This window comes from Dermacentor silvarum, chromosome 3, assembly GCF_013339745.2.
Source record: "Dermacentor silvarum isolate Dsil-2018 chromosome 3, BIME_Dsil_1.4, whole genome shotgun sequence".
In the NCBI taxonomy this organism is placed as follows: domain Eukaryota; kingdom Metazoa; phylum Arthropoda; class Arachnida; order Ixodida; family Ixodidae; genus Dermacentor; species Dermacentor silvarum.
The window spans coordinates 185,793,299-185,815,087 of record NC_051156.1 but is presented as its reverse complement, the minus strand read 5'-3'; the positions used below and the strand labels follow the sequence as shown (position 1 = coordinate 185,815,087).

General features: G+C 48.4%; 3 protein-coding genes across 3 annotated transcripts in view; 1 reads left to right on the top strand and 2 right to left on the bottom strand.

Annotated features, from left to right (window-relative positions):
- LOC119444147 (diamine acetyltransferase 1) overlaps positions 1 to 21,380 on the bottom strand; it is a 478,089-nt gene extending 456,709 nt beyond the window's left edge. Inside the window, exon 1 of the mRNA XM_037708609.2 lies at positions 21,290 to 21,380. The gene's annotated coding sequence lies outside the window, so the exon portion shown is untranslated. The remainder of the gene's footprint in view (positions 1 to 21,289) is intronic.
- Positions 11,831 to 12,857, top strand: LOC119446244 (diamine acetyltransferase 1-like). The gene has a single exon (XM_037710626.2). The coding sequence runs from the start codon at positions 12,108 to 12,110 to the stop codon at positions 12,639 to 12,641; it is 534 nt and encodes a 177-aa protein (XP_037566554.1). The 5' UTR covers positions 11,831 to 12,107; the 3' UTR covers positions 12,642 to 12,857.
- On the bottom strand, positions 20,274 to 21,354 carry LOC119446245 (diamine acetyltransferase 1). The gene has a single exon (XM_037710627.2). It carries the CDS (start codon positions 21,255 to 21,257, stop codon positions 20,607 to 20,609), a length of 651 nt encoding a protein of 216 aa, XP_037566555.2. The 5' UTR covers positions 21,258 to 21,354; the 3' UTR covers positions 20,274 to 20,606.
- Positions 21,381 to 21,789: the final 409 nt, after the last annotated feature.

The following is a 21,789-nucleotide window of genomic DNA, read 5'->3' as shown; positions in this document are numbered from 1 at the left end:
ACCCTATGCTCTTGTGCACCGCAGCGCCCCTAGCTACGGATGAGAGAGAAAAAGAGCGCGCGTCGGTAACGTACGCCCTTGTACAGTGTACTACTACTACTAAAAAAGTTGTCGCAGTTTCACCTGAAAGGCGAAGCATCAATTGCGATAGCAAACTTGTAGAGAGCTATACGGAGTAATGATATTAGCTTTATCAGCTGTATAAACTTGGACACGCAGCAGCATCGGCAACACGCAGAACTGTTGTCGACGCCATCGGCGTTTTGCCCGCGTTCGCTCAAAATGCGTGCGGCGTTGGTGACTGTTGCCGGAGTATAGTGCCTAGAATATAAGTATATTCTAGGTACTATAGCCGGAGCCTCTGATATAAATATACTCCGTTTCATACATCAGGTGCAACGTTGTGGAGGCTAGAGATACTTTTTGCGGTAGCTGCGTTCGCACTCAGAAGTAGTTCGGTGTTTACTGACCGAATTTTGTGAAAATGTTCTTTACATGAGATCACTTCTGAACGCAAAAAGGAATTCCCCCTTAGAAACAAGCAAACCATGTACCCATACGGCTGCAAACACGTTGTTTTAGATCAATTCGCTTTTCGTTATTGTTTTTTATTTGCAGCCTGTCGCTGCAGCCTCACGTGCAAGCTCGCGCGAGCAAACGCCGCTGGCGCGCAGCGAAGCATAGACGGAACGCGCGGAGTGATACATTTTAAGGACCGTACTTCTTGCGTAGCTTCCACCGCGTTGCACTTGATGTATGAAACGGAGTATAGGCACTGCGTGCTGCAGCTAAACGTCGCCTCCCTTCCCTCCCCCTCCCCCATGGCCTCTCGCTCGTCGGAAGAAGGCGCGTTTGCTCTACATACATGGTGATTGTGAAGGAGAACAGAGACGCCTACTTCTGCAGCCCTTAAGCGAGCACGGCGCAGAACGCGCGTTTGTTCTCCGCCGTGCGTTCACTCCCCGTGAAAGACGCGCCCCTCGCGCCCTTTCACTCGCACATACAGCGTTCGGCGCGCTGAGCCGTGCTCCCTCAAGGGCTGCAGAAGATAGCGCCAACCTTTCCCTTTCCCTCAAGAACCACTTATCATCGGCGACGATTTCTTCTCCAAATGACGTCATACGGAACCTCACGGCGACGCCGACGGCAGAAATCTGCTTTTGAGTGTCCATATAATTGCTATCGCAATAATACTACAGTGTACTAGAAGGGGCAGTGCAGCGGGCGGCACTCTCCGCGTGGCTCCGGCGGCGGCGTCAGTAGCGGCGGCGCTGCGATCGACCTCTCTTTTAAAGCCCCTTGATGTTAAAGTAGCGACACTGTCCCCCGCGCGCGCGCTTTCCTCCTCAATTCTTCTCGGATTTCTCCTCCTCACCGGGCCGGCGCGGCGCTGAACCCTCCAGTGGCTCGCTGCAGCCGCATTAGAATCAATGCGCGCGCTTGTTTATTCGGCCCTTTGAAGCGTTGTATGGGAATTTATCCCTTGTGAAACTGTCATGATGAAAGCACACTTCCGATAGAACGTCGTGCCATTTTTTTAGGATGCTTCGATAAATACAACCGGAAGCGCTCCGAAAAAATGAGTACCAAGCAGTGGCTGAGCTGTTTACCTCTACGTCGCCACTTTGGTTGTCCGTAACGCGGAGGTGTATTGGGTGTATACAGTATAAGCAGCGTAGAGTATAAACGAGATTTTGGTTCACAATGTTCGCTCTTAAAAGGCTCAGAGAAGGTGACCAAGAAGAAATGTGATAGTTTACTTAAAGTGAATTCGCCAAAATGAGTGGGCCAAAAGCCTTTGTACCAATGCCACTGTGCGAAATACGTGCTGTGTTTGCGAAACAGCCAACATAGAACTTTACACACGCGCCTGTATTCCGTCACTATGAAACGACGAGAAATTACATTCCATCACCTCCGGTGGTGGCAGCGCATGCTGCACAGTGAAGTGCTGGAGGACCAACTCGGGGCTGTCCAGAGGGCCCGTGTGGCGGCAGAGGGGCTCGGCCTCTCTGTCCCGACGTGGGAGCGGCCCGCATCAGTCCCAGACTGATTCCTCAGGACCCAAATAAAGTTCTTCATACCATACCATACCTCTGGGAGTAACCTAAGTCTCTCTCTAAAAAAAAAAAAAAAAGAAAAAAAAAGGCTGATTGCTTACACGGAAACTGCTAAGACTGGCACTTGATAATTAACTTACAGACTTCAAGATGTCAAGTTTATCAGAATTGAGGGAGATTATCAGAAGCGCGTGGCTTGTACTTAATGAGCATGCGCGAATAATACATAATACATAATACCACTTATCTACCTATATATTGCGGTTCATGCCTTCGCAACATAAAGTACATAAACAAAAAAATGCTCGCAGTATTGAAACTTTGCAAAGATACAATAAGCACGCAATAAGAGTAAAATAGTTCCTTGGCTTCACAAGTATCAGGCGCAAAGATCACACGCACACACACACACGCGCGCGCACACATACATGCACACACATACACGCACACACGCACGCACATACACAAACACGCACACACACACGCACACAACTACAAAATATGAGTTACAGGCATTAACTCACAAATTACATACATTTGAAAACTAACGCACGCGCGAAAACACAAAAAGCTTTGTCACGGCTCGAAGAGTCAACGAAAGTTTCAGCCGACTCACTTTAAAAACAAAGTATAAGCACAGTTATCGGTGCTCTGTATTAAACTGAACGAAGAGTCCGGCTATGCGAAGAGCATTAAAATCTCCATGCAACTTCATCCACAAATATGAGGAAAGCTGCAACATTCACCTAGCAAAGAACGGCGTGCTTGGAAGGGGCGAAATCCCTTCTCCCGATGTTATGAAGCCACTGCTTCCGACTCACGACATTCCGTTCACCCGGTGGTACTTCGCAAGTGTATAACGATGGCTCTGTTACCCCATGTGCCACCACCGCAGCCTTTGTCATCCAGAAAATGAACATCGCTTGACGGTTTAAATTAGACCACAAGTCCACTTCATCTGCCGCAGAACTTGTTGCTATCTGCGAGGCAATACGATTCCTTGCAGGAGAGCCTCCTCCCACATTGACTTTATTTTGCGACTCCAAACCCGCTCTTCAAGCCATTGAGTGCGCTATGAGAGAAGACCCTTATTATATTTTAGCTCTCGAAGGCGCAGAGCTTCTCGACATAGCGACAGAAGCGGCGACCATGTCGCCTTTCAGTGGATACCGGCTCACTGTGGCGTGATAGGAAATGAACAAGCAGACGCTGAAGCTAAAATAGCTGTAAATAATGCGCCAGAAGTAAGAATTGCGTTCTCACGAACAGACACGAATGCACTGCTTCGGTGCGTTATGCGCAACTCTACACTTGAGCACTGGACCAAACCAGATCGATGACACAGGCGACTGCACAGATGGGACCCAGAAATGAAGTTCCGCATGCCTCATAAACTGAAGAAGAGTATAATGTGTATGATGCACCGGATCGGTCTTGGTGTTGCACTCACGAGGCGTTATACGCATATTATCGGCTGCAGTGACACTGGTCCCAACTGCGATCGCTGCCAAACACGAGAAAAACTTGAGCATATATTTTGCTCATGCCCAGCGTACGCGCGAGAGAGGCAGAGCCTTATTTCTACTATTGAACGAGTCACTAAAAGACCAATATCTGACGAGATTGTATTAGGTCCTTGGCCTGACGTCAACAGCGCAGCTGTGGTCATCGGAGCTACTATAGCCTTCCTTCAAGCCACTGGACTCGACACACGACTCTAGAATGACCCCAACGTGATGTACCTCTATATTCCCACGTGCCTTTTGTGCTTTGTATCTCTGGCTTTCCAATGATGAGTGCTATCGCGTTTAAGCACTCGCGCAAACCTACCGCTATACCAGCTTCGTACCTACGATGGGCCCATCGTATCAGGCAGGACAAGTATCAGGGCGCATGTTTCTTCGCAGCCTTTAAATACTGCCTTCACATAGGTGATGCTCTCTGTTTTACTGATCGCCGTCCGTGCTCGCACATGTTGCTATTACTGGGCTAGTTGTTTTTTGGTTATGCGGGGCACAAGTTCGCCTCAATAAATGTTTTTGTTGCCGCACGCTCGCCTTTTGTAGTTACCGGTGTCTAGCACCACTAGCACCATCCCCTTCTCCTGTGTAGAGTAGCAGGCTAGAGCAAACTATCGCCCAGGTCGACCTCTTTAGCTTTCCTCAAGTAAACCTCTCTCTCTCTAAGTTAAGCTCGAAATTAGACGTTTTCTGTACAGATTATATTAAACGTCTTGAAGATTTCTGCTGTAAGATCTGATGGAGACGTATAGTCTCTGGCTAATCTGTTGCTAATCTAAGCTGGGCTTGATTATCATTTCCAGAATATGATAAAACAACGAAGTGTCGATGTTTATGGCTTTAAAATTGATGGTTTGACAATATCTTATCTGGCTAGGTAGTAAGTTTATGTCAAAAGAAAATAGCACACTGATCAAAACAGTGTGGCTAATATAATATAGGGAGCAGACATTCTGCCGGCAGAGTCACTTGAAAATTTTGTCAGCAGTAATCCCGCTGCAGTACATGCCTCATAGATAACTCGTTTCGACGGCGGCAAACCGTTGTGTCACTCGCTGTAAATGCGTTGTCACTCACTCACCCATTGAAATATACCAAGTCGCTCTGCTGGGTAGTTTGTGTGAATGTGTTGAGTTAGCATCCTTCCTGACCAACCTCCTATCCTCCGCAACAACCCAGTCTGTAGCTTGTCAGCCTATGTAACAAACGTAGCCTTGATCACTCGCATGTCAGCATATGTACAGATCTGAGCTACTCTCGCACTCACCCGTCGTCCTTCCGCGACAATAATGGCCGCCCTGTGCAGCATTCTCACCGGTGTAAATTTCACAGGGACCAACCCAAACTCACGGATGTCGATGTACGACACCAATAACTTCGACACACTTTGTCTGACCGAGTGGATCCTCATTCACACATGTGCAATAAGAATTCTGAAGCTTACACCTCCCATTTCCTAGCCGGCATTTTGTATATTGTCGGTCACGGTTGTGGTGCTTGTTGTAGAAATCAATGAAACATTTAAATGACATGGTTTTTCTTATATTGGTAGATATGGGGCACCCTCCTGAGGTCGTGGCTTTAAGTATAGGCATGCTTTTCGTAATTGCCTCTTACCCTCCCGGAGTGATCTGCAGAACGGCATCAGAAAGCCTATGAAGGCGTTGGGAAAAGAGCTTAGCGCTCAGGTCGAGTGCGCTAAGCCGTCCAATCATGGCGAAATCATCTTGAAAGATCTTGGAAAAGCTCCTCACGAAGTGTCTGTAGTATGAGTGGAGGCCCAAAAAGCGGTGCGCGTCATATTTGTTGGCTGGTGGTGGAAGTGTGGCAACAGCCGTACTCTTTTCTTGGTCTGGCCGAACATCTTCATTACCAACAACGTGGCCGAGGAACTTCAGTTCCTGATAACCGAAATGGCATTTCTCAGGCTGTAATGGTAGGTAGGCCTGCAGAGCTAATTGCAAGGAACATGGACTGAAGTCGCTGCAAGTGCTGCTCAAAAGTCCGAGATAAAAAATTATTAATGTTAGCACGAGTGAAGTCAGGCTCCGTTTGAGCGGTGAACTAAATTTTATGTGTAAGTGTCAAATGACCCATTGAGCGAAATGCAGTTCCACTAACGTGACACGTGGGGAGGTGCGAAGCATGCAGTGATGCACCGCTAACGGGCTCATTCTGCCTTAAGCAGTCGCTCATAACCCCGTAAACGCGGCCTCCCCATTACGACGACAGAAGAGAAGTGAAATTCTACGCTGGAATGTTGAGCGGCAACGCAGAAAGCTGTGGAAGACGACGACGACGATGACGGGCGCGTAATGCTCGACACGTGCTCGTGCCGATCGCGTGGCGCTTTCTTACCGTGACTACGACGACGACAGGAGACGCAGACAGCCCGAGCGCATAAGGTGCTTCGCACCGAAAACAACGACGTCGTGTAGATAGACGAAACATGATTCACACTTACGACCTGACAGCACGGCGTCCATCGTCCTTTCAAAGGGCACGGCAGCTGAGCATAATCCGCAGGGCAGAACCTTAATTTCGTTCAGGCCGTAAGGAGTTACCAATGCAGTCTTTTCGCGATCTCGTTCATCAACTTCCTTTATCAACCAGTATTCGCTGCGTAAAGCCATTGAGAAGTATCGGGCATATCGAAAACGGTCTAGAGAGTCATCTATGCGGGGAAGAGGGTATACATATTTTTTTCGTCCCTTTGTTCAGTTTGCGGTAATCCGCACAAAACCTAAGAGTGCCGTCTTTTTTCTGCGCAAGGGACGTCGATGGGATGGTTGAGGGTTGAATTACGTCGTCGTCGAGCATTTGCCTTACTTGACAACGAATCGCCTCTTGCTCTTTTTGTGACGCTCGGTAGGCGTGCTGAAGCACGGGGCGTTCGGTCGGGTCCATTATAATACGGTGCTTCGCGACGGGGGTCTGTGTTACTTTTGATGTGGATGCAAAGCAGTCACTGAACATGCATAAAATTCGTCGTATTTGCTCTTTCTGTGTGGTCGAGAGCTCAGGATTTTCCATGGCGAACTCAAGGTAACAAGCCTAACGTCCACATTCTGCCGGTCGCGCGGCAGAATGTGTCCTCTTCGATGCGCCGCGCGAGCACGATTTCCAACACCCTCCGCGGTCATCAATGTCACTGGCACAGTTCCACAGGACAAAGACGTTGAACCGGTCTCGTGAGCTCCGTGTTGTCTGCTAGTCGGAGTTTGCATGCTCTGACGTACCCATCGTTCCGCTTAAAGATTTTAACAAATTTAGCTAATTTCCAAAACCTATAATGGATACTTTTTCTCTAATAATGAGAAGATCATCACTTTTTAAACTGTTGTCGAGCTTCTCTGAACTGCTGTGCGCGCTTCTTAGTGTCAAGATGTATTTTTTATACTAGCGCTACCAAAAGTCATTCAGTTTTTGTTGTCGACATCTCCAGGCGCGCATTGTGTCTGTGGGACTTCCCGAGTTCTCGCTAACTTGAGCTTGAGGAAAGGCAATAAGACGTCTACCCGTCAAAAAGTGCGAAGGAGTTATTACTTCGGCATCGGCAGCATAGTCATAAATGTATGTGAGTGGTCTAAAATTTCACTGCGTCTACCTCTATTAGTAATGTGTCGAACTGTTTGAAGCTGAAGCACCCTTTCCCTAGTATTTTCCTCAGGCAGTTAACTGTTCGAATAATTCTCTCCCGAAAACCTCCCCACCATGAAGCGCACTCAGAAATGAACTTCCACGTGATGTTACTACATACAATTTGCAAGCCGTGAACGCCACGCGAATCGCAACGAATGGGCAGCGATCTCTAACGATGGACTTCGGCCTACGCCGAACTTTTCATTGAATATTCATTGTGGCAGACGTGAAGCATGCGATCATCGGAGCAGATTTTCTTCACCACTTCGGACTCCTTGTGGACATGCATAACTCCCGGATACGAGATGCTACAACGCACTTGAGTGTTCACGGCATCACATCCTGCACGGAGATGATGACGTCAACGCTCCTTCGACCAGAAGGACCAAATATTCATCCCGAATTCACGAACTTGTTGAAAGACTTTCCCTGCTTCGCATCTCCTGTAAACATCACACGCCCTGTCAAGCACAGCGTTACACATCATATCGTGACATCAGCACCTCCTGCAGTGCACGGCCGTCCTCGCCGGCTACCACCTGAGAGACTGAACAATGCCCGACGCGAATTTGAGCATATGCTTAAACTCGGTATTGTGCACCCATCATCGAGTCCGGGGTCATCCCCACTCCACTTAGTCCCAAAGTCTACTCCAGGTGACTGGCGTCCATGCGGCGACTACCGTTCTCTCAACAACGTAACACAGCCGGACCGCTATCCAGTCCCCCATTTGCATGACTTTGTCGGAACATTGCACGGAGCCACTGTGTTCTCCAAAGTTGACCTCATCACTTGGGACAAGAAATTGCGGCCGCGATCAGTGAGGAGTTGCCGGGGTGCGCTGTGATGGAGGATGATGTCATGTAAAAGGAAATCCGCCAGCTCAGTTGCACAGCTTGCGGGCAACTCTTTCAAGATAACTATTCCAAGATAAATACCTTGGAATCACAATAACCAGTGACCTCAGCTGGAAGAGCCACATTTCTAACGTATGTAACTCGTCTTTCAGGAAACTTTGTCTCCTCAGGCATAAACTAAAGCACGCTGCCTCTTGTACTAGATTACTGGCTTACACTTCACTCATTCGACCAAAACTAGAATATGCACGCATTGAGTGGGATCCCTATAAGAAAATGAACATTAACACTTTAGAGATGATATAACGTAAAGCTGTCAGGTTATTTTTTTTCTAAATATCGACTTAAGTGACTGTCCTACTAGCCTAATGAATCAACATAATATTCAAACACTACAGCTACGTAGGAAAATACAACGACTGAAATTTCTTTTTTTTTTTTTTGCTTAAAAACAACTGTTTGTCCCTCCACCCTGAGGCTTATGTTAAACCACTTACAGCGCGTCGAACACGGCATCGCCACGCTGATTCTTCAACACCTTATAACACTCGAACTAACCTCTTTAAGTTTTCCTTCTTCCCACACACTGTAACAGATTGGAACAGCCTTGCCATTATCACAATTGATAACCATCGATTCTATTGAACGCATGTTTATTTAATGTTAACGATATTGCTATGTCGACAGGCCTTGCTACTGTTTTCTTCTTTTTTTTTTTACACGTGAATTTTGTTTGATACATTCCACATCTTCCTTATTCTATTATTTTCAGTATTTTGCAATGGTCGCTCGTTCATCAACTTCTGGTACTTGATTTTTCTTTCTCTTTTTCCCTTCTCGCGAGAATGGTTGCAAGTGCTCATATATGCGTATCGCCTTTATTCATGCTGCCTTAAACTCCGTGTGGTACTGTTCTAATGTTTGTCAAGTTGTATTCCTTCAGTGTACCTTCTATTTATCGTATTCAGTCATCGCTCTCATTTTTTTTCTGATCATTAGATATGTTGCATTGCTTCAGTATTTGTTTTTCATGTGTGTATGTATACATATACATCTATATGTAAATATTTATGTTTACTGCCCCTCCTGCTTGGGCCCTCATTTGGGCCTGCAGTATTGTATAAATAAATAAATAAATAAATAAATAAATAAATAAATAAATAAATAAATAAATAAATAAATAAATAAATAAATAAATAAATAAAGCTAACGTGATCGCGTACCGGGTCGCGTAACTCAGTCGCGACAATGATCCACTTATTGCCAGAGGTCGACGTCGGAAAAGGGCCGAGAAGATTGAGACCGACGCGAAAGAATGCATAGTTCTAAGGGGGAGACGCCCAGTAGGAAGTACAGCAGGTTATTTTGCCGCGCTGACTGAGCGCGCAGGCTGCAACGTGGCGGCACACAGAGCGGTACAGGCCTGGCCAGTGGATGCGGCGCCGTACGCGGTCGTAAGTACGAGAGCCGCCGAGGTGGCCTGCAGATAGGTGCGTCATGCTCAAGCACAGATGTCCGAAAATGGCGTTTGACAACGAGTAAAAATTCAAGTGCTTCACAGGGCGTAAGCTGCGAGTGTAGAGAACGTCGTCGCGGAGTACGAACATGCGCCGCGTGGGCTCCGAATGTCCAGAATGGAGACGACTGATGAGAACACGTAAGGAGTCATCACGCCGTTGTTCAGTGCGAATGTCACGCAGATCAGAGATGGCCCGGACGCAAGCGTCGCTGTCATGCGCATCATTTTCCGGGCGGTCGACAGGATGACGGGAGAGGCAGTCGGCGTCCTTGTGCAAGCGGCCAGACTTGTATACAACAGCAAATGAATATTCTTGGAGCCGTAGCGCCCACCCACACAATCGTCTTTAAGTGACGAGAGCCAGCACAAGGTGTGGTTATCGGTAACCACCGAAAATGTGCGGCCGTACAAGTAGAGGTGGAATTTGGCTACTGCTGAAACTAACGCCAGGCACTCCCGTTCAGTAATTGAACAATTCCTCTCGGCGGGTGACAGGAGGCGTCTGGCGCATGCAATCACGCACTCTGCGTTACGCTGCCATTAAACGAGTGCAGCAGTCCCACTTCCACGGCCACTGGCATCCGTGTGAAGTTCAGTGGGAGCGATGTATCATAATGAGCGAGTAATGGAGGATCCGTTAACAAGCGTACAAGGGCGGAAAAGGCTTTGGTCTGAGCAAGGCCCGATGTGAAAGCAGCGTCCTTCGGTAAGTCGGTAAGTGGGCGAGCGGTGTCGGCGAAATTCTTGATTCCTAGCTGGTCCTGGCTATACCAAGTGATGCTAAGTTATGCGCAGTAATGCAAAGTGATGCTAAGGTTTACGAAGTGTGTAAGCATTTCCTCGTGGTCCGTGACATCGGGGAACGCCTCTAGTAGCACTTGCAGTCCGAGCACACGTAAGGGAAGTGGGGCGAAAGCTATGCACAGTGTACGGGCGGCGCCCAGCAGACGACACGCCGGGATGACGTCACGGCGCACGCGCACTAGCGCGCAGCTAACTCGGCCGAGCCGCCGCCAGAGGCGCCTACTGCAGTCACGGACACCGCGAGCGTTCGGCGCTAATGCGGGGAAACGTAGAAGCGCGGATAGCGTCAACAGCAGCTGTGCGCTTTGCCTCGTTAGTGCTGCTACAATTTGTTTCTCTCTCTCTCTCTCTCGCTCTCATTTTCTCTTTATCTCCCCCGAGCATACCGCGCGACGCGCGCACTCTCTCTCGCTCTCCTTTTCTCTTTCTCTCTGCCGAGCATAGACGCGACGCTCCGCGCGGTGGTTGCTAGACGCAGTGGCAGGCGGCACACATTACGGCCGGTAATGTGTGCCGCCTGCCACTTATCTGTGCCGCCTGCACAGATAAGAGCATGCTGATGATTACTGCCGGAGAATTCAATGTGCACTTAGGACATCCTCAAAACGCCAGGTTCACAGAGTTCACGAAGGTGGCATTTGACGTGGAACAAGTGTTCACCGACTATATGCGTACCCACATCGAAGACAGGTGGGTTACTTGACCATGCCCGTTAGAGTGCTCAATGACTTCAGAACTTTCAAATAAGTGTCCTACTTCTAGATGCACCGTTCCCTAGCCTGCATACTATCTGCCTTACGCGACGGTACCGAAGCGAGGAAGAAGGAATCGCCAAGTGAATAAAGTTGCCAGAGTGCCGTCATCAAGATGTCTCTCCATCACTACATTATTGTTGGCTATGGCTACATTGCTTGATTGCTAATCGCAATAATGTCGACAGTCATCATGATATGAGTTCTCCGGAGATTTAAAAAAAGAACACTTTTAGGTTTCATTCCTCTTGAAAAAAATAAGATCGTAATTAACGTTCTGGTTTGGTAAAAAGTAACGTGCTTTTTTTTTTTTCGGTTCAGCTCTGGTTCGATACCCTGCCTCTGACTTTTATTCTATATGCGTGGATATGTTCAGTTAGTCGAATTCCTATCGAAAACCTCACAATCTCATTAATTTGATGCGATAGTTTTGGAAGAAACCTTGCCGATCTCCCTCACGGCGGTCCACGTCGTCGCTCGCGCCTTTTGTATTTGAACGCTGCACGATAAGGCGGCTCGCTCTGGCACATCTCCAGCTACCCATGCGGCGTATATCGACTCTACCATTATCTATATCGCAATCACTTGATAGATTCGCCTCGACGGCTTCGCTCGCTTCCCCTTGTTCTCTCTAGAGATTAGCTTTCTCTTTTCCGCGAACAGCCGAACAGAAACTGCGACTACGAGACAGAGTCCCTCGAACATGTCCTAGAGGATATTCTTTAGCCGTCTCCATTTTCGTCAAAGCTTTTCGCAAAGCTCCACAGACGGCTCTGGCTGTCCGCCACGAGTTTAGCCATGCGAGGCGACACCTGGGACGGCCAAGGGAGGCTGCACACCGACGTTGCAGCAGACGGCATCCAACAAAAAAGGCTCGCTCGTCGCTGGCTCGGAGCATCGCACGAATCGCGCGTTTTCCTCAGCCGGAAACGCAAGAAGGGGGCGTCGGTGAAATGTCATTCAAGGTCAGACCCGCCGTACGCGAGGACTGCGCCGCCATACTGGGCCTGGTCCGAGAGTTGGCGGACTACGAACGGATGCTGGATCAAGCTAGGTTGACCGCCACCGACCTCGAAGAGCACCTCTTCTCGGACGACGAACTGCGCTTGGCTTGTACGAACGTGGCCACGACGGCCGCGGGCGACGGCGAGTGTGACGGCGAGCGCGTGATCGGCTTCGTTCTCTACTTCTTCGTTTTCGACCCGCTAACTCTCGATCGCGTGGCGTACATGGATGAGCTGTACGTGCAGCCCGCACACCGAGGTCGGGGCGTCGGCCTGGCGCTGTGGCGCTCTGTGGCGGACCACGGTCTCCGGCGCTCGTGCAAGGTGCTCAACTTCGAGGTGCTCGACTGGAACGCGCCCTCGCTGGAGTTCTACGCCAAGCGGGGCGCCACCAACATCACGCGCTCGCGAGGTTACCAGCACCTCAGGTTCTCCGCTAGCCCGTGCGGCTCTTTCCTAAACGCTCAAGAAGGTTCGTGCTGAAAGTGCGATTCGTGTCACCTGCAAGTGTTTCTTGTCGAACCATCTTTCGTAGCTGCTTTTAAATCGGATGCAAAGTCCTGAGTTCGATTACTGCCACGACAGGTGTATTCTTAAGGGCGAAATACAAATGCTCTCGCGCACTTACTTATCTCTGGTTGCGTACGTTGTTATACTTATAAAGGAAAACACGTTACCTCGATGACATACCTGACTTGCGTATTCTGATATACATGTAAAACGCAAAAATGCCTTTTTTTAGACTACTCCTGGACCGATCTGAATGAAATTTGTTTCATTTGCGTGAGAAAGTCAAACACTTCAACTCTAGGATGCAGAATTTTGACTTACGACCTGGATGTCCAGCAAAAGTAGACGAAAATTCGCAAACTAAAACATAATACAAGCACGGCGTTCAAGAAGCCGTAAATCTGCACCAGGAACGCATATCGCCCTTCTGTAAGCTGAATATGTTACAACATCTCAAGCGGACAAATGTATATGAATTTTACAGGTTACGCGAAATCGTCGCAATATTTACGAGCGTTTCGAAAATGTATACACTACTCACAAATTTGGGAGTATACTTCTATGCGGTACACCACACATCAATTTGGTCCGGTTTAGATGTGTTATTAATTGTAATTTGGAGAATTGTGATAGCGTTTTATTTGTATTGCTGAGTCACAGTTGTAAACTTCATATACAAGTTTTTTAGCCAGATTTTATCTTCTGCTTCTAAATGCAACAAACCTCATCAAGATCGTAGTAGTAAAAAAACGATCTCGGCGCTCGCATGTGTTTAGATGGGCACTCCCGAGCTAAAGCTTGCTCCTAAATCTACATGCAGTGAACAATTAATCCGGATTCCTCGACTGCGTCGTCTGCTGATCGTGGCCTTGCGATGCTGTAGTATACGGGGTGATCAAAATTAAGCTTTGCAGATTTCTCAACAATTAAGATAAAAATCAAAATTAAAACACAGAATCTCTGTTTCAAGGCAGCGTTGTGTGGTACAGAAACTATTACGTGACGATTAGCAAAGTTAATGATTGATGAGTGATTGGATTAAGGTGGAACAGGGTGAATTAAGGTGGATTACGGTAGATTAATGTCGATTAAAGTGGATTCATGTGCATTAAGGAGGATTAAGGTTGATTATAAGGTATATGAAGGAGAATAAAGGTGTGTTACGGTGAATAGAAGTGGATTGGGGTGGATTAATGTGGGTTAGGGTGAAATAATGTGGAATAAGGTAGATTAGGGTGGATTAAGGTCCATTAAGGCACCCTAATCACCCTAATCCTCCTTCATCCACCTTGATATACCATTATCCACCATCATCATAAGCTGATGAAGCTGGATTATGGTCGATTAAGGTGCATGAAGGAGTATCAGGTTGGATGCAACTGAATTAAAGTCGATTATGGTGGATTACGGTAGATTAAGGAGGATTAAGGTCGATTGTGGTAGATTAAGGTGGATTGAGATGCATTAGGGTGTATTAAGGAGGATTGAGGATGATTAGGGTAGCTTAGGGAGGTTTCAGAAGGGTAAGGCTGGATTAAAGTGAATTGCAGTAGGCGTTAGAAGGCTTTCACCGTCACGTCTCTTAGGCGATAGCTAACCTTGGACTTTTGTTGAGAGGGATGACATCGCCATCTAGGAGCGGTTAAGCGATGTACTGCATCGGGACACTAACTAGCGCCGACAGGGAGCGCTACGGTAGTCACAGCGCAGCGGATGCTCCAACACGGTATAGCCTGGTGCTGGCACTTTCCCCACATCGTTTGTCTTTCGCGTATGATTAGCCTATGGCACCTTGTTGCCTACGGAGTGTGGGTTCAACATTCATCAGCAGTGCTTACACGCCGCCTACTGCTGCTCTAGCGGCGCAGAAAGGCTACGGCGTCGACGGGCGAATCTCGGTTTGGTCCGGCGAGACACACCAGCGTGAAGGAGAACGCCTTCGCCCGTTCGCGGCGCACGCTGCGAAATCTGCCACTCGCATTCCTAAAGCTTAACGCGTTCAAAACTCGATTGGTTGCCCAGAAGACACTACGGAGTCGGACCAAAATGCTCGTACCATCACCGAAGCGACTCGGCCGCTGGACGCCACTCGCCAAGCAAACCTGCAACACGTTCGCTGGCCTGCAAATTGTGCGTCTTTCGCTGCAGGGTACCGTACGTTAACGAATCAAGCGTGCAGCAGATTGTGTGAAGACATGCTTCTACCAGTTTGTATGAAAGAGGAATCAACCACACCTTTTTAAAGATTTTGCAAATCTCACCTAATTCGAGATAATTATCATGGAATTTCCACGGTAAATCCAGGCAGTATCGAAACCTAGCGCCTCGGCCCCGCCATCATATCAGAACGAAATGCCTCGTGACGACAAGCGCGAGGAAATTTGAATTCGAATGCCTCGGCCAGTGGCGGCAGCAACTGATACGTACGCCACGCTTTGCCTGGCAAAGCTTGTACCGCTTTATGTCGGGTCAGGATTTCCCGCGGCCTGCTATCATTCAAACTTCAGCTGTGTTGCCCCGACACAACCACACAGCGACTAGATAGATAGATAGATAGATAGATAGATAGATAGATAGATACTAACAAAGTGGGAAATGTTCGCCAAGAAATGCTTCGCATTTAAAAGTTCGGCAGGTGTTGCACTCTTGTAACACAAGAAGGCGAAAGCCAACTGCACATTTGGTAATACATGAAGTTATACAATCGGAGTTGTTGCTGGGCTTCTTCCGTTCGTTGTACCCGTCGTTGTTCCGCTTCTCGCTTCCGCAGATCGGGATCAATATGTCTTGAGCATCGTGCTCGTGCAGTCGCAGCGACACGCGTTTCTTCGTACTGGTGCGGCCGTCCCCGCGAGCCGCAAGAGCGGGCACGCTCCTCCATCGCTTCGACTGTGACGTCAATGGGCCGAGCGCGCACGCCCGCTTTTCTGCGCACCGGCACCTGACGCGACAGCGATTACTAAACGTAAAATTTGGCATACACTTAAGACTGCTTACGTGTGCGAAAGCGAAAGCATTACACCATTTGTAGACCTCTCGGAACGTCATCAACGCGCTCATTTTATACACTCATGACGTGGCGCCACCTCCACCGCACCGTCACGTACGCCGCCCAATGACGCACGCACTAGGCCACACCTTTAGTCCGCGAGATGGCTGCGACGTGACGTGAGCAATTACGCACATACGAGGCACACATTTAGTAATCCAGAACCCTGGAGCAGCTGTGGCTTTAGGCACGATGTGAACAATGTGATTTATAGGTCCTTTCTGCGCCGTGAATACGAGATGTGTTGGCTAGTGCTTGCACGTTTCTCGCGTGTACTATTTTTCTCGCATATACATGATGCAATAAATACCATGTAAGAGAAGAAAAAGAAGCAGCTGTGGCGTTAGGGAAGCATGCTCGTCTCTGACCCCGGAGGCCCGGGTTCGATTCCTACCAAGACCAAAACGTACCAAATTTTCTTTTCAACGCCACTTATTTACTTTGTTTACAGGAACCTCCCTGAGAAATGTGACGTCAGTCCAAGCATTTTTTACTTGTGTTTACTCTTTGCCGCGTCGGCCATTTTTCGTCACGGCGTAGTTTCTCCAAGGTAAACCGCTAACATAGGCACATAAGGCTTTCGCCTTAATAGAGCATTTCATACACCCATCATCAGGTGTAGTGGTCTTGCAACAGTTTTGCCGGACATCCACTTTGGTAGGGCCGGTGCTGCTCGCGCCGTTTGGACAAAGCGTAATGAGCTCCGAAAGCGCATACATATCTGTTAAAGCTGTAGCCAGAGCTCCGCGTATCGTCCACCCAGTCACCGTCTACAATGTCCGTCGAAACAGAAGTTTGCAAAGCCGCACGGGCGTCGTGTACATCTATTGTAAACATAGAGGCAACGGGGACAGCTAAGGCATGCAATGGACGCGCCTCCACGTTATCAAACATGGCAGCGCCCACGGCGTCGCCGTGAAAAAGGTCAATAGTAGAGATCAGTGCAATCAACTATCCCAATAAGTAGTAGACGTTACACGTACGTATACTAATACTCGAGAGGTATAACGCTTGTGTGGTACCGATGTATATACAAGGTATGAGTAGCACTGACTAAAAAAATAAAACTTACTCTGCTTATACCTCACTTGTAAATAAAGTAATTTCTTCGCGACTATTGTATTTCTTTTATCTCCAGTAGTCCGTAATTGTTGTTTCTCCCGTCGCATATCACCGCCTCCACGTTGGAGGTCATCTAGGAGATTGTACGGCTGCGGCAGTGAAGTCCCGAAGCGACCGTGTCACCATGGAGTCTGCGATAACGCCCAGGCGGCGTCGTGGTCCCTTAGTGATTGCGGAGAGTGTGAGGAGTCGCTTGCACAGCTTCGCTTTCATGTATCAGGCGTTCTAATTGGCATACATCTGCGAAAGTTTTTGCCTACGCATATCCGCGTTCTGGGGCTCCGCACTATCCTGGTTCGCCAACTGCAGTAGCGTAAATCGTGCCTTTTATATTAAGGGTGAGGTGGAATTGAACGCACTGAATTCAGTATTGCACTATGCGCTATTCTCCGCGGGCCACCGCTAATAGAGCGAAATTTATACAGAATGCAAACATACGATATCTTGAAAAGCCACTAAACTAGCTCTGGATGGTCTGCAAATTTCGTCTTCATATCTAATGTGCATTATAAACAACGTTAATGTAAGAATTCACAAAAAATTATTTTAACAATTCCTTCATATCCTTTAAAATAACAACTGCACAAGTAGGGTAAATGTGCCTGCAGCTATATGTTTCGATGCAAAACGTCTATCAGTATGGTCAGCATAGGGGGTCGCTTGCTAAAGCCGCTTGTAAAGAAAACGTAATACGTAGGGAGCCTATGGTGAACCAGCGCTGGACAGGGGAGGGGGCGCTACGACAGTTTTAGTGTTAGGGAGCCTACATGCAAACAGCGCTTGCATGTAGGCTCCCTATTTAGTGTGCAGCGAAAATGCTTACACCGCCCGGTAGGGAGGCATATACGAAGATGGTACAACATGTTTAACGATAACAGACGGGCGCCTGTATCAACGTTTGCTTAGCCTGATGCGCCCAGCCAAAGTTCCGTCCAAACCCGTGCGCGGTGCGTTGAGCGCACGCGCTGCTACGCCCTAGCACGTCGGATCGCTGTCCTGTGCGGAGTCGCGAAAAGTGTGTCTCAAAATGATGGGTGAATTTGCCGACAAGAAATCACAGTATGCGATACCGAAAACTGCGTCCACCGCTCGCTAGCACCGTAGCGCCAGGCTCTGTTTTGATTCAGTGCGTGGAGTGTAAGCAGTGGGTTCATGAAGAGTGCGTGGATGCTCAGGGAGATAAACTGAAGTGTTTCTCCTGCAAGAAATGAACTACCTAACTTTTTTGAGACGGTCTCGTTTTTCCCCACGCTGCGTCTCATTTTGCCCCGCATGTTGGGGCAAAATGAGGCATTTATGACGTTTCGTATTTGTGTTTTCTTAAACTTTTAAGCAGTGGAAACATAGCCATGTTTATGAACCAGATACCTTGTTCCCAAACGAATGTTCCTCTTTTATAGTACTGAATGAAATGAAAAAAATATTCACAATTTGCAAATGTCTCTCTCATTTTGCCCCGCCTTACCCTAATTAGGCGGAATGCAAAAAAAAAAAAAGTAATCTGAGTATCCCCAAGCGACGGCAAACAGCATTACCTTGGTTCTCTTGAGCTACGTGGCATTCACATTTTTTTAAAAGTTTGGCTCAAGTTACGCGGTTAAAGCGGTATGAATAGCTCTGCCAGCTCCGGACCACCACCATCAGTTGCGCTTCGCTCCTCGAAGAGACAGGGACGTGTTTCGATTGAGTTCCTGAACGACACTTTGCAATGCGGTGAACGTGGTTTAAATCGTGGATCCAGGACTTCAGAGAGGTGTGACGAAATGCTTACGCATTTCTCCGGCATTTTCCACTAAATCGCCACTGATGATTTTTTCCCCCATTTATTTGAACCTATATATTATATCAAAGACTATAAGCATACTGAATATGGCGTGTATCTGATGAGTCGCGTTGTTTTCTCTTACCCGTTCCTACCGCACTAGCGATTTCGCCGACGAGTTCAGCACCGCCGAACAACGTTCTCCGAAAGTTCTATTATAGCCGCATTTACGTGGATGCGAAAGTAGCGCATCGCATTTCGAAGCGCATTTGCGAAAGCCGATGCGACGCCGTTTACATGCAGCGCACAGTGGCGCACCGACGGGGGGTGATTCGGGGGTTGTAACCCCCCCCTGAGGCCGACTTAAACCCCTCTTTTGTTTAACCCCTTTTCTTTCCTTACGCATTTCAGTACTGCAACTAAGATGTAAGACGCGCAATCGTCTGCACACTCGCAAAAAGCGCCTTTTTTGACAATTTCCCCCGAAGAAAGTGAAATTAGCGCTGTTTAGATGGTATTGGCAAACTGTTAACCCCCCCCCTGGCAGAGATCCTGGGTGCGCTACTGGCAGCGCATCATAACTCTCGCGAGAACGTACAGCTCCACATGCGTGAGTCGACGCGCGCCCGTAAATCTACACCCTCGCCGGACGCATTAATGCGATGCGACTTCCTATAGCGCATCACCGTTGTTTACATGCGAATGCGGCGCGCTAGAAATGCGATGCGATGCGCAACTGTCGCATTCGTGTAAGCGTGGCTCATGGTCACATGCATGAGCGACCATTGGTACATCGTCAGCGTATACGACGCAGCACGTGCGTGATCACAACTGAAATCACGTAAAATGCAAGCACGAATTATCGAACCGATCGGCGACAAGTTATAACCTTTCGACCACTTTTATTTCACGTATTCTTCATTATTTTCTTCATTTCAACTGCAAGCACAGCTAAGTGCCCATATGCGTTCCTTGGCTTCACTATATATATTTAGGTGACTTCATATAAACATGTATATAGGCTGATCAAAATTAAGCTCTACAGATTCCTTAAATTTAGGTGCTGAGAGGTGCGTGAAATCCACTTCTGTACATACGTTATGTGGCCAAGGAGACACAAAGTCAGATGATAGTTGTCACCACCAGCCACCTAATTTGAATAAAATTCAAGCTTCTTGGTGACTGCTGTGAGCGGGCATGTTCATGTTGGAAATTTAGAGGTCGGACACATTTACATTGGGTAGAATCCTTCCAGCGTGCCCGTGTTCCGACCTATCCGCCTGCAGATTTTTCATCAAGCATGCAAAACCCTCGCGCGAAGCTTCTCCCCGATGCGACGCGGCTGTTGCGTCACATCCTGGCCGCATAAATTATGTTTAAATTTTGATTTTTATCTTAATTGTTTAGAAGTCTGCAAAGCTTAATTTTGATCACCCCGTATACCACAGCGTCGCAAAGCCACGATCTGCAGACGACGCAGTGCAAGACTCCGGATAAAGTTTTCTTGAACGTCGTGCTTGTATTATGTTTTAGCTTACGAGTTTTCGTCTACTTTTGCTAGACATACAGATCTTAAGTCAAAATTCTGCATCCTAGAGTTGTACAAATTAGCTTTCTCCCTGAAGTACAACAAATTTCATTCAAATCGGTCCAGCAGTATAGTCTAAAAAAAAAAAAGCGTTTTCGCGTTTTGCATATGTATCTGAATACGCAAACCAGGTTTGGCCTCGCGCTAACATTTTTTCCCCCCCCTTCATAAGTAACAACGTAGGCACCCAAAGATAAGTAAGTGCACGAGAACATTTCTATTTCGGCCAGTAGGAATGCAACTGTCGTGACCATAATCGAACCCGGGACTTTGCTCACAGAAACTTTTTGCAAGGGCCACTGGGCCAACGTGGCGCTTAGTGAGCTATACATAAAGTGGGAGTCTCGGGAGCACACTTTAAAGCAGCTACGAAAGATGGTTCGCCAAGAAACGCGTGCAGCAACACGAATCGCACTTTCAGCGCGAACCATCCCGAGCGCTTAGAAAAGAACCGCAGGGACTAGCGGAGAACCTGAGGTGCTGGTAACCTCGCGAGCGCGTGATGTTGGCGGCACCCCGCTTGGCGTAGAACTCCAGCGACGGCGCGTTCCAGTCGAGCACCTCGAAGTTGAGCACCTCGCACGAGCGCCGAAGACCGTGGTCCGCGACCGAGCGCCACAGCGCCAGGCCGACGCCCCGACCTCGGTGCACGGGCTGCACGTACAGGTCCTCCATGTACGCCACGCGCTCGAGAGTCAGCGGGTCGAAAACGAAGAAGTAGAGAACGAAGCCGATCACGTGCTCGCCGTCGCCCGCCGCCGTCGTGGCTACGTTGGCAGAAGCCCAGCGCACTTCGTTGTCGTCCGAGTAGAGGTGCTCTTCGAGGTCGGTGGCGGTCGACCTGACTTGATCCAGCATCCGCTCGTAGTCGGCCAACTCGCGGATCAGGCCCAGTATGGCGGCGCAGTCCTCGCGTACGGCGGGTCTGACCTTGAACGACATTTCACCGACGTCCGCTTTCTCGCGTTTCCGGCTGAGGAAAACGCGCGATTCGTGCGATGGAGCCAGCGACGAGCGAGCCTTCTTTGTTGGATGCCTCCGTTTGCCGTTCCCGGTGTCGCCCCGCATGGCGACACAAAAAAGCAGACAGCCAGAGCCACCTGTGGAGCCTCGCGGAAAGCTTTGACGAAAATGGCAACGGCTAAAGAATATCCTCTAGGACATGCTCGAGGGACTCCGTCGCGCAGTGGCAGTTTCTGTTTGGCTGTTCGCGGAAAAGAGAATGCTAATCTCTAGAGAGAACAAGGGGAAGTGAGCGAAGCCGCCGAGGCGAATCTATCAAGCGATTGCTACATAGATAATGGTAGAGTCGATATGCGCCGCATGGGAAGCTGGAGATATGCCAGAGCGAGCCGCCTTATCGTGCAGCGTTCAAAAAAAAAAAAAAAAAAAAAAAAAAAAGGGGGGGACCACGGGTGACGACTTGAGCTCCGTGGACGGGCGTGAATAAGATCCGGCAAGGTTTCTTCCAAAGCTATCGCCTGAAATTAGTGAGATTGTGAGGTTTTCGATGGGACTTGGAATAACTTAATATTTCCACATATAAATAATAAAAGTCAGAGGCAGAGTATCGAACCAGAGCTGAACCGAAAAAAAAAAA